The sequence below is a fragment of the Protobothrops mucrosquamatus genome, unplaced genomic scaffold, assembly GCF_001527695.2.
Source record: "Protobothrops mucrosquamatus isolate PMUCROS unplaced genomic scaffold, P.Mucros_1.0 scaffold970, whole genome shotgun sequence".
NCBI lineage: Eukaryota > Metazoa > Chordata > Lepidosauria > Squamata > Viperidae > Protobothrops > Protobothrops mucrosquamatus.
This window is the reverse complement of record NW_015387213.1, coordinates 217,826-229,925: the sequence shown is the minus strand read 5'-3', so window position 1 is coordinate 229,925 and position 12,100 is coordinate 217,826. Positions and strand designations below refer to the sequence as shown.

The 12,100-nt window shown below is 42.6% G+C and overlaps 1 protein-coding gene across 1 annotated transcript in view; it reads left to right on the top strand.

Moving 5' to 3' along the window:
• Positions 1–257: 257 nt before the first annotated feature.
• PITPNM1 (phosphatidylinositol transfer protein membrane associated 1) overlaps positions 258–12,100 on the top strand; it is a 29,909-nt gene continuing 18,066 nt past the window's right edge. The window contains exons 1-12 of the mRNA XM_029284815.1: positions 258–335; positions 500–714; positions 809–930; positions 1,599–1,820; positions 3,995–4,306; positions 5,187–5,282; positions 8,406–8,513; positions 9,171–9,232; positions 9,474–9,715; positions 10,372–10,561; positions 11,381–11,488; positions 12,072–12,097. Of these exons, the coding sequence (XP_029140648.1) occupies positions 258–335; positions 500–714; positions 809–930; positions 1,599–1,820; positions 3,995–4,306; positions 5,187–5,282; positions 8,406–8,513; positions 9,171–9,232; positions 9,474–9,715; positions 10,372–10,561; positions 11,381–11,488; positions 12,072–12,097 (1,781 nt within the window). The remainder of the gene's footprint in view (positions 336–499; positions 715–808; positions 931–1,598; positions 1,821–3,994; positions 4,307–5,186; positions 5,283–8,405; positions 8,514–9,170; positions 9,233–9,473; positions 9,716–10,371; positions 10,562–11,380; positions 11,489–12,071; positions 12,098–12,100) is intronic.

Below are 12,100 nucleotides of genomic sequence, written 5' to 3'. Positions count from 1 at the left end.
ATAAAAATAAATACACGTCAATCTGACTGATACAAAAAAAAACAACCCTTCATGATATAGGTGAGCATTTGGGAGATATCTTTTATTTAGTTAAGCTGTGTTGTCCAAAACAGTTTTCTTAGGCTGTTTTAATATTGTCTGGGATCCCATTTTCGTATTATATTTTTAAGTGTCCCACAGCCACAAATAGGCTGTCTTGGCTGCACATTTTTATCTGCCCTCTACTCTGTCTCAACTCACAGGATCTGACAGTCAAAATGCTGATCAAAGAATACCATATACTGCTGCCCATGAGCCTGACCGAATACCAGGTGGCCCAACTTTACATGATCCAGGTAACATCAGTTAAGATAGATAGAGCAGGCTGATGGATATTTATATAACCAGATAGAGTTTTGGGGTTAAATCCAGGACCGAAGCCAAGCAGGTTGAGGGATGCAAAGAGCAAAAGGTATAGATTGCAAGCTGAAGATCTCTCTCCCCCCCCCCACCACCTTAGAAGAAAAGCCGTGAGGAATCCAGTGGTGAAGGCAGTGGGGTTGAAATCCTGTCCAACCGACCTTATGATGATGGTCCAGGAGGAAGTGGTCAATATACACATAAGATCTACCATGTGGGCTCTCATATTCCTAGCTGGTTTCGTGCCCTCCTACCTAAGGCTGCTCTTCAGGTGGAGGAAGAATCTTGGAATGCCTACCCTTACACACGGACTAGGTGAGAGGAAGGCAGTAGGGGGCTGGAAGATGTGGTTGTGGAGTTTGCCAAAGTGGTAAAGGTAGAACTATGAGTTTCATCCTTTCTTTTATAGATACACATGCCCCTTTGTGGAGAAATTTTCAATTGAGATTGAGACTTACTACCGACCAGATGCTGGAAAGCAAACCAATATCTTCAATTTAAATGTTACAGAGCGCAGGCAAAGGATTGTGGGTGAGTTTTCTGTCACTTTTAAGTTATCAGAATGTAGTATTGTGTGAATGCTTCTATGCTGACAACTGATTGTGCAGGAGTGGCTGAACGATGATGGTTATCTGATGATATTTAGGGTCAATAAGTGACTGAGATATAAGTCAGTGGGCATCTGTTTCACTCATGGCATATAAAGTGCTGTGTTGTAAGACAGACTTCACCAGCCTTGTGAAGACTTCACTCCATGTAGATCAGACATGTCAAACTCGCGACGTCATGCGACATCGCACAACGTATTGGGACTGTTTTGCCATTACTGGCAATGGGGTGGGCGCGGCTTCTACGTGACGTGTCTGGCCCACGGGCCGGCAGTTTGACACCCCTGATGTAGATGTTATGAACTTTCACATGTTGAATTTCCAATCATCATTCCATTGTTGAAATCCAATGCAGCTAGAGGACAATAGATTGGAGAATGCTGCTGTTATAAACACCAGGAGTGGAAGAACAGCTAGCAGACTTCTGGCAAAACAGATGTTCACTATACAAGAGAGTAGTCAGGAATGTAGCTGAGCATCTGAACCAATTCTGAGATGAGAAGGAGTAGCAGCTTGAGAAATCCAAGTAAGATTATTTTAATTTCCTACAATTAATCTTTTCCCCCCCAAACCTCCTCTACTTACCCACAGATACTATTGATATTGTACGGGATCCCATCTCACCCAGTGAGTACAAGATAGAGGAAGATCCACGACTGTATCATTCGTTGAAAACGGGACGTGGACCTCTAGGAGATGATTGGCTAGATAGTGGAAATTCTGGGCCTTTTATGTGTGCTTACAAGCTTTGCAAGGTGGAGTTTCGCTATTGGGGCATGCAGTCTAAGATTGAACAATTCATCCATGATGTAGGTAAGCATGATATCTTCATTGGCATTCTTTTTCATCCAGCAAACAAAGATCTGTGGCAGTAGTGGGTACTTTGGTTCTTCCTGATGTTGAACTGTAGCTCTCTGAAGCTCCATCCAACATTGCCATGGTAATAATTTAGTAACATCTGGAGGGCCACAGGTCCCATAACGGTGGCATGCTGAAGCTAGCTAATATAGGCCGCACTGTATGCTTAGGCAGTAGGATAGGATGATTGATCCTATACTTGTGCTGGCAGAGGCATGGTGTCCACTTCCTCTCTAGTAGCAGTACTTGTGCAGTACCTTTTCTACTAAGCTGCCCTTCCCATATTAATTTCATTAAAGCTACTCTAATGTGAAATCTGATTTAATACTGGCCCATTAGCAGTTCTAAGCCTCCCTTGTGGTCCCTATATTAAAAAGACAATTTACGTTGCACAATGTTCAGAATCATTATTTCTGGGCTGAAAATAAATGATTGGGCCCTCTGCCACTTTGAAAACCAATACTGTTCATATTCCTCTGCTAATTACGAGGCATTTGTTCAGGATCTACAGTTTTCTAGCATATGGCAACTCTAAATGTATTTTCCGTTATCTATGAAATTGGTAAGGAATTGGGCTTTTTTCCTCTGTGTTGCTGATTAACAACTGCTCTAGTCCAGTTCTACCCTTTGGGGTAAAAATGCACCCAAGAGCTTTTGATGTATTGGTTAGTTGCTTGTGAGATACTTTTCTTACTGTGACCTCAGAAGTATTAGGGGTAGTAACCATGTAAGAGAAAGGTTTCAGGCAGTAGAAGAAACCCAGAGAGGCTGAATCCAGAGAAAGAGAGAAGCAACTGTATTGACAGCAGTGTTGAAGGAGCAGCCCAGATTTCAAAAGGCTTCAAAAACATAGATAATATAAAATAATGGTTTCCTATTAAGCATAATATTAGATTGGGAAAATTTGTTTAGAATCAGCTGCATAAAATAGGAGATGCTAAAGGCTTAATGGCATTATCCATGTAAATCAGCTTCTGACATGAACAGAACTGTCATCCAATTTTGTGCAGCACTTCCCAGACAAAAAAATTGAGCTACGTTGTATTATCTGCTCATTTAAACTGTGTCCCTGGTTGTAGTAGCTGACATGAGATATTATTAGGATGATAAGATCCCAATGTAATTTGGATACAATAAGTTTTGCTTGGATGTGAGCATGAGTTCTGAATTTCTGAAAGAGTTCAGATTGAAAAAAAAGTGAGATGTCTTCTTCAGTTTAAACTTATGTGTCAGAAATAGTCATGTCATGTTAAGGATAAAGTTTTGTGATATGAAGTTAGACAAACAGGCTAAGCCACAACTGTCTAATGGCATGCCGGATGCAGTGAAATGGTAGTAATGGGATGGTACAGTATCTTTTGATTTCAGTATGTCTGTAGAAGTTTAGATTCCTTACTCCACTTTTTCCACAAAATCAGTATGTGAATAACGTAGATTGGTTTAGAGACACTGGTTTCAATTTAACCCAAGGGATTATCTCCATGCCTGACTACTAGTTTGTCCTCTGATTTTAGCAGAGGAATTACATCTAGCAGGGACCCCCTTCCCAATAAGATTAGCTCCACCTCTCCACTCCATAAGCCCCTCAAGATGTGGCTATGTCATCAATCCTGGGGGTCCCAGGGAATCAGGGAGATTTTGCAATGGCTTCCTTGATATGGTTTAATATCATCCTCTCTGTTTATTTGCCTTTTTATAGTTATTTTGTAAGTGTGTTTTTATCTACTTACTATTTTGTTAAGTGCTACATGCCTCCCAGAGTCACTTTCATGTGAGATAGGGGGCTACGTAAGTATAGTAAATAAATAAATAAATAAATAAATATACTCATGTATTGGTTACGGGTAAATAAAATGCCAAAATGGATCTTGCATCATTATAGGCAAAAAAGAAAAAGAATTGCAATCCTGCTAGCTCCTCTTATTCTCTAAAATTGAATTTCTCTTTTTAAATCTGAACTGGATTGTAATCCTTTAAATTACTAAAAAGCAGGGGAAGAAGCACTCACGAAGTAAATAGCATTTAATCTCTTTTTAATGTATCGAGGAGCTCAAGTTATACCTAACCAAAGTGCAGTGTGTCTGGGAAGAGCTATGCCATCGTGATTCCTGAACGGCTTCCTGTTGTAGGTCTACGGAAAGTGATGCTGCGAGCTCATCGGCAGGCCTGGTGTTGGCAGGACGAATGGATAGACCTCACAATGGATGACATTCGAAGGTTGGAGGAGGAAACAGCTCGTATGCTGGCTCAGAAGATGGCTACGTGCGTAGAACCTGAATTAGGTCCTGGTGTGCCCAGCCCTGAATGCCCAGCTGAGTTAAGTGGCCATGAGACACAGGACAGAGTTGATAGCCTGAGGGCTCCCGATTCCTCTCCAGATGACCCATTTGCAAAGCAGTGGTCAACTTCTTCTCGGTCCTCCTACTCTTCTCAACATGCTGGTGAGTGATCACTGGAACAAATAGAAAGGAACTTGTGGAAGAATACAACACTGATGAAAACAAACTCTCACTGCAGAGGTGCGAAAGTTGTGAGAAAGAATGAAATTCATTCACATTTCATTCTAGATCAGGAGTCCCTAACCTTGGCCACTTTATGACTTGTGGACTTCAACTCCCAGAATTCCTCAGCCAGCATGGCTGACTGAGGAATTCTGGGACTTGAAGTCCACAAGTCATAAAGTGGCCAAGGTTACCTCTGCTATGACTATAGTCAGGGACTAACTACTCTTCTATTTGGAGGTAATATTGGTGTAGTTTTTCACAAAGGATTTTTGGCCTACTAGCTCTTGACTCATTTGATTTTTGACTCATTTGAAATACTTTACCTTTTTTTTTGCATTGTGGAGATGTATGGCGTTATTATGAATATTTATATACATTTTTTTTTAAAAAAATCAGATAGGGTACATATTACAGTGTCCACGATAGCAATCCTTGTTTTTGTTTTCCTTTGTACTTCTCGTATTTGGAACTTAAAGAAGGAAAAGAACCCATGAAAAGGTGGAAACAGATATTGATATACAGGGAAGGTAGTTCTTTGCAGAATATTTATTGTGAAATTGATTCTATTAGGAGTTGTAATCTGGCCTGCTCCCTTTTCCTATTCTGCTCTTGTCTGTAAAATTTAAGGACTTCCTGCAATTTTCTGCAATCAGAAATTCAGAAAATTGAGACAGTAAAGCAAACTGCATTGTGAGATACTATTGATTCGAATGATCGTAGCTACTGTAATGAAGAAGTGTTCCTGTTGGTGCTTAAGAATGACCATCTTTATCCAGCTCTCTTGGTCATCAGGATTTCACTTGATATGTCTCTGCAGTTGCAGTGTCTCCCCACAGCTTATCAGAATGGCGGATGCAAAATATTGCCCGGGACTCTGAGAACAGTTCCGAAGAGGAATTCTTCGATGCTCACGGTTTGTAATATTGAACAGAGTACAGGTAGTCCTCAACGTACGACCACAATTGAGCCCAAAATTTACGTCGCTAAGTGAAACCTTTGTTAAGTGAGTTTTGCCCCATTTGACAACTTTTCTTGCCACTGTTGTTAAGTGAATCATTGCAATTGTTAAGTTACTAACATGGTTGTTAATTGAATCTGGCTTCCCCCTTGACTTTGCTTGTCAGAAGGTCTCAAAGGGTGATCACATGTCTCTGCAACTGTCATAAGTATGAACCAGTTGTCAAGCATCTGAATTTTAATCATGTGACAATGGGGATGCTGCAACGGTTGTGTGAAAAACAGTCATGAGTCACTTTTTTCAGTGCTGTTGTAACTTTGAACGGTCACTAAATGAAGTGTTGTAAGTCGAGGACTACCTGCTGCATGATTCTACACTGTATTTGCTTCTGAGAAGACTTGAGCTCAGGCTCATCTGTAGATGGCAGGTAGCTGCTTTTGGTTCCAAGACTTGAGATTCAGTTCTGTAAGAACTAATTCTCTAGTGTATGTATTGAGAGTTGGATTTGTATGGATTTATATGGTGAGGGAAGGATCAGAATCTCTTATCCTTACTCTTTGAAAAGAGATGGCATGCCCATATAAAAACAGATAATTCGTAGCTTAGTTGTAGAAGCACATGGGGGTTTTTTTTGTATATATGGTGATCAAGTGTCATAGGAAATATAGGAAGCTACCTTCCATCAAACCAACACTTGTCCAGTCCACTATGTAGCTCACATATTGAACTACAGAGTTCTTGGTGCTCCTTAAGCTTTGTTGTTTGCTGGCAGACATTTCATTACCCAACTAGGTAACATTATCAGCATATGTGCGGTTTGCTTGTTATATATACCAGGGGTCCCCAACCCCCGGTCCGTGGACCGGCACTGGGCCGGGGCATGCCAGAAACCGACCGTTGCAAACAAGCAAAGCCCCATCTGCGGGATGCAGGCAGTACATGAAACCACATCCCCTCCGGTCCGCAGAAAAACCTCTCTCCAGGGAACCGGTCCCTGGTGCTTGAAAGGTTGGGGACCTCTGGTATATACAGTAGCTTGCCCTGCCAATTTATTTTTTTTCCTTGGTAGTTTCTTGATTAGGGTCTTGTTTTCTGCCTGTTTGCCTGGCGTTAATCCTTGCTTATATGGGTTTTGGCTGCTGGAGAGGACGTATTCTAGTCTTTTTGTTTCCTTCTTAGCATTTATATAGCCTCTTTTGAATGTAACTGTGGTTTATCACTATGTGTCTATTGGTGGCTGATTTTTCTGAATGCCAAGCTTCCAGGAATTCCCTGGCATATTTGGTCTAATATGCTAAGTTTCCCACTTGAAACTGGTTGATTCTGTTTATGTACTGGGAGATTTAGGAATTTTCATCATGCCTTTGACTTTTAGTTGGTGTTCACAGACGCACTCTGCTAATCTTCCGCCTGCCTGTCCTACATAATAGCTGTTACAATCCTCGTACAACAACCCACAGTAACCCAAGTCCTCCATTACCAAAGTAACAACTCAACTTCCCTCAAGAGGAGCTATGTAATATTATTCAGATGAATGTAAATGCATTGCAGCAACAAGCACAAACCCCCCCCCCCAAAAAAACCACACCATCTATACAACATTAGTCACACAACTTTATTTAAAGGTGCCTGACCACTCAACCCACAATGGCACAACTAGCACAAGCTACGAAATGGGTAGCATTAGCATATCAGAAACAACAGACAAGGTTTACAACACCACAACATCAGTATAGCACACAGTCCAACTACAGGTAGCCCTTGAGTTGTGACAGTAATTTTTACTGGAATTTCCATCGCTAAGGGATATGGTCATAAAACTCAACATCACACGAGTGCATCAGTAAGCAGTGGCAATCTCTGTGGTCCCATTGCTATTGTTAAGCGAGGACAGTGGGTTGTTAAGCAGGCACCACCTCACAATTTCCTACCAGCTTCCAAGCAAACTCAGTGGGGAAGCCAGCAGAAAGTGGTCAGGTGGCTTGCAAGCAGGCCAGCCAGTAGGTAAGTGGCTCCTGCCAGATGAGAAAGGGAGCAAGGGTAGCCGATGCATGGATAGCCGGGGAGGCATGAGCACGGTGGGGTTTGGGGTGGCTCCTGCTGCCAGGAGGGAGATTGCCAGGGAGGTTTGTTGTGAGGCATCGAAGCTTGGGGAGGGTAGGCAAGTAGCAGGGAGGCACAGCGCAAATGCTACGGGCTTGGGATGGCTGCTGCCAGATGAGAAAGGTGGCTGGGGAGGCGCCACATGGGTGCCAAGAAGTTTGGGGAGGGTGCGTGAATGGCCAGGGAGCTGCAGCAGAAACTCAGGGAAGGTGTGTGCTTAACTCCTTGCCATCTTCCCCATTGACTTTGTTTGTGGGTATCCAGCAGGGAAGGTTGCAAATTGTAATCATGTGATTATGGGACATCTGTCATACGTGTGAGCCAGTTTCCAAGTACCTGTCTCGCAATCACATGACTGGAGTTGCTTAGACGGCCAGAACTTTGAGAACTGGTTGTGACCACCACTCATTTAATGCCGTTGTAACTTCCATTGTTAAAAAAATAGTTATTTACTGAGGCCCTCAAAAAATCGTAAGCAAACCAAAAAACCCAGTAGCCCCAAAATTAAAAATGAGTCATCTACAAGATTCAGTGCAAGGACTATAATTGCCACTATGTAGGGCAGATTAACATCAGACAAACAATCAGGCAGAAAGCTACATTAATCAAGGAACTACCAAGGAGAATAGCATACCCCACCCACCAAAACTAGGATGGCCGACTACTGTATGCACAGGGAGCAAAACCTACATGTACTGTCATTGATGATGTTACCTAGTTGGGTAATGGAATGCCTGCAAGCAAACAACGAAGCTCAGAGAGCACCAAGGACTCCGCAGATGATGGACTGCAAAGCTAGAAAAGGATTCTGCATAAGAATCTGGAGGACTGTTAGAGACAGTCATCTAATGTGCCTACCTTCCTTTTAAAATGATCCCTTCTTTCTTAACTCCTGATTTTTAACCATGGTGGGCATTTCAGTCTATTTGCAATGACTAGACTGCACGTATCTTATCCATGCCTTTTTCATTTTAGAGGATTTCTCTGACAATGACGATGTGTTTGCAAAGGAAATCACTAAGTGGAATTCAAATGATTTCCTTGATACTCTGGAGCGACCCAATGAACGGGATGATGTTCTAGGTAAGAGACATTCCTTTCTGTGTTCCTTATACAACGGCAGGAGAATTTCGGATATTTTGGTCCAGCTATCTCAACTGCTAAAAAAAATCACGGGTTTTGTTTCAAAATTTGCAAAACCGTAATTGTTTTTTTTTAAATGTTCATGTAGTTTTATTGTATATTTGAAATGTTTTAGAGCTATGGCAACATTTTAAAAAGGTCTTTCATTAATAAAAATGAAGGGAAGGAAAAGGAAAATAGGATTTCCCCTGAAAGCTGTTTCTCTTTCTATTGATCGAGGAAATCACCCTGTCATTTTTTTAATTTACTTTAAAAAACAACAGTCAAGTATTTTGAACCTTTTCTTAAACGTAGAACTTTTCTATTAAAGTTAGAAGAAGCCAAAATCACTGCTGCTAGTTTCTGCATTAGAAGTTAGACGTTTTTCTGCAGTATTATTTTCCCATGCTCACCCTCAAACTTCTTTGCTTATTGTTGTAAGAAATGGCACTTTTGATGAAGGTCTCTCTCTCTGCCCTTCGAATGTACCTGGGAAGACCGCTCTTCTGCATGCATTCCTAGCCTACACGCACTGCCCTTTCTGACCTCTGGAGTCCGTCATTGGCCCTTTGCCTTTTGTCACTTTGCCACTCAGTGCAGTATAAATTTCCTTTGCAGTTGATGCGACTGGAGTAACCAAGTCAGATAGTGACGGTGTCCCTGTGCCTGGCCCACCAGAGGTGAGGAAACCCATGCCTGCAACACGGCATTCCTATTTCACTACCTTCAGCTACTGTGGCCCCAAGCCGTTGGAGAGGGCTTGTGATGACTACTGTTGTCATAGCCTTAGCTAATTTTTCACAACCTTGGCTGCAGTACATGGCCACTTTTAACTCCCCTCCCCCCCATCCCACTTGGATGATATGCGTCACCTCCTTCAATAGATCTCGTCCTCACAGTTCCTTGTGTATCTTTCCGTAGGTTGGCTCAGAAGGGCTCTCTGGGTCGTGCCGCATTCACGCCCTTTTCCTGATCCTCCACAGTGGCAACATCCTAGACCAGGGTGTAGGAGAACCAGGCTCCAAACAGGCTGATGTGCATACGTTCACTGCTACCTTGGACTCCGTCACCCGACTGCACTTTCCTGAAGCACTGGGGCACATAGCATTACGCCTAGTGCCCTGTCCACCAATCTGCGCTGCTGCCTATGCCCTGGTCTCCAAGTAGGAAGCATGTTTTTTTCAAGCTGCTGAAGACTTGATGCGAGTAGTGCTATTGGGCTGTCTGCCTGAAAAAACAAGAATTGCAGGCAACTAGAGTGTGAAGGAGCTTAGTGAGGGCAGTGGTACCTGCTCTATCAATAGTAGTAGTAGTTGTTTTTTGTTGTTGTTGTTGTTCTGGGCTCTAGAAGAAAATACAATACCCCATACACGCTATACACTTGTTCTTGTGTATAGTGGAGTCAAGTAAAGCACTTGAAGTCTGTGATGTGCCACTCAGAGCGAGTACCCAAGAAAGTGAACTTTGCTTTGGGCAAACACTGGAGATTGCTGGACAGGACTGTTCAGTGTTAGTCTCTCTTTCTTCAGCTGCTCAGAGCGCTGAATATTGGGCTACACTCTTACTACAGGCCTTAATTTCAAATGATTGCTGGCCCATGGCCATTTCTTAAACTCTGTGTAGAGAATGCCTGCGTTTGTCAGTGGCACGGTAGATGATTGGTCTTTTAGTCCCCAGACATGTATATAAAAATACGTGGTTGGGTAATTACACATGGGATGTAATTTCTTAGCTCTCTACAAAGACATAAGTTGCATCTGTTTTAGATTGGTTCTTGACGTTCTTTTCAACTTGACGTTCCTTTCAACTCCTTTCCTAGACTCAGTCCCTACAGCCACGATGGCGACAGTCTGTCCAGTAGCCAAGATCACATCCCACTGGCTGCTTTGCCTCTGCTTGCAACCTCTTCGGGCAGTTATCAGAGTGCCGTGGCAACCGTCATTTCCCGCACCAACCAGGCCTATGCCAGTTTCATCCATTCCCCTGACGGCACAGGCTTCTGTGGCCAGGTTAGATTTCCTGCAATTTTCAGAGCTGCTATAGAAAGTTGGATGCAGAAAGCTAGAACACGGGAGGGGGGGGGAATCTTTATTTCCTGTGGGTCCACATATCTCCAGTGGAACAGATATTTAGATCTGCATCCTGTTGTGTTTTTTCCTTTTAAAACAGAGCTGCGATGTTTATTGGAAAAAGTATTTCAGAAAACATTGGGACAATATATAGAAACAGAGACACAGGGGTGACAATAGAAATCAAGCTTTTGGATATGGCAACTGCTACTTTACAAAGATCCTTTTTTTTAACAACATTAATATTTGCAAGATGTCTGAGACTACCATAACAATCATAGCAATTGAGTCTTCAGATTGCTTATGATTTCAAGGTTATGTATTTCCCCACAACTTTAACGACTAGAAGCCTCTTCTCATCTGACCACGCAACGGTTGTGCACTGTGCAGAATTAGAAAAGTTATTTTTCTCATTTTAGAAATTAGAAAATTTCTAATGTAGTAATTAGTAATTGTCTGATTTCATGGCTGGCTAGAGACTTCTTGGAGTTGAAGTTCACACACCTTAAAGTTGCCAAGTTTGGGAAATGCTCCTCTAGTATGCATTATATTTTCCCAGTAGTTTTTTGGGGACGTGGTGTAGAGCAAAGGGTTCTTGAATATAAACTCTTGTAGACTTCCTCAGCTATTCCATTCACAACCCATTGTAGAGAAGAGGCGGAATATGTCTTTTGGGTCCGTTCTTGAAAATCTGGCAAGAAAACATGCTGATGCCTTGAGCTTCTTCTATTAGCAGGTCATTTTTCTCTCCCCCAACAGGTGTTGCTGATTGGAGACTGTGTCGGGGGTATCCTGGCCTTTGATGCCCTTTGCCATAGTCGTGCTGGTGGGTCAGGCAGTCACGGGAGCAGCCGTCGTGGCAGCATGGTCAGTTCCCAAGCCCCTGGGATCCCTCTCCTTGCCTCCTCCTCAGTTCTAAAATGGGCAAATGGAGAAACTAGTTGCCTACTGACGAGATGAACTGAAAATGGATGACGAGGAGAAATATTTTCTTCTGACTTCATTCTAGAGATGAACTGCCCAAGTATGTCTGCTCTAGAATATGATGTAGTATATCAGATCAGTCAAGTGTCCTGTTTCTTTCTGGTTGAGACCAACTACTGGGGTGGGTAATGTTTTTTTGTAGCCAGGAGGCACAACTGTTTCAAATCCCGAGGGCTGATTAAGAGAATGATAACTTCATAGGAGGGGCAACAGTTTGTCATGGGTACTGTTTGGTTTGCTAAAAGAGGCATCTTGTGGCTGTTGGAGTTTTATGCTGCTTGTTTTAGTGGCTACTTCACCACCAACCATGGAAGACCATTCAGCAGCTTGCTATTAAATTCTGGAATAATAAATCCAGGTAACTAACTTTCCTGTGGCCATGATCTGCCTTTCTTTGCCTAAAGAAAAGGCACTCTAATTTCCTGAGCAGAAGAGAAACTTCTCAGCATTCCCCGTTTCCTTCCAGAATGCTGAACTCCTGTCTCCAGAGACTTC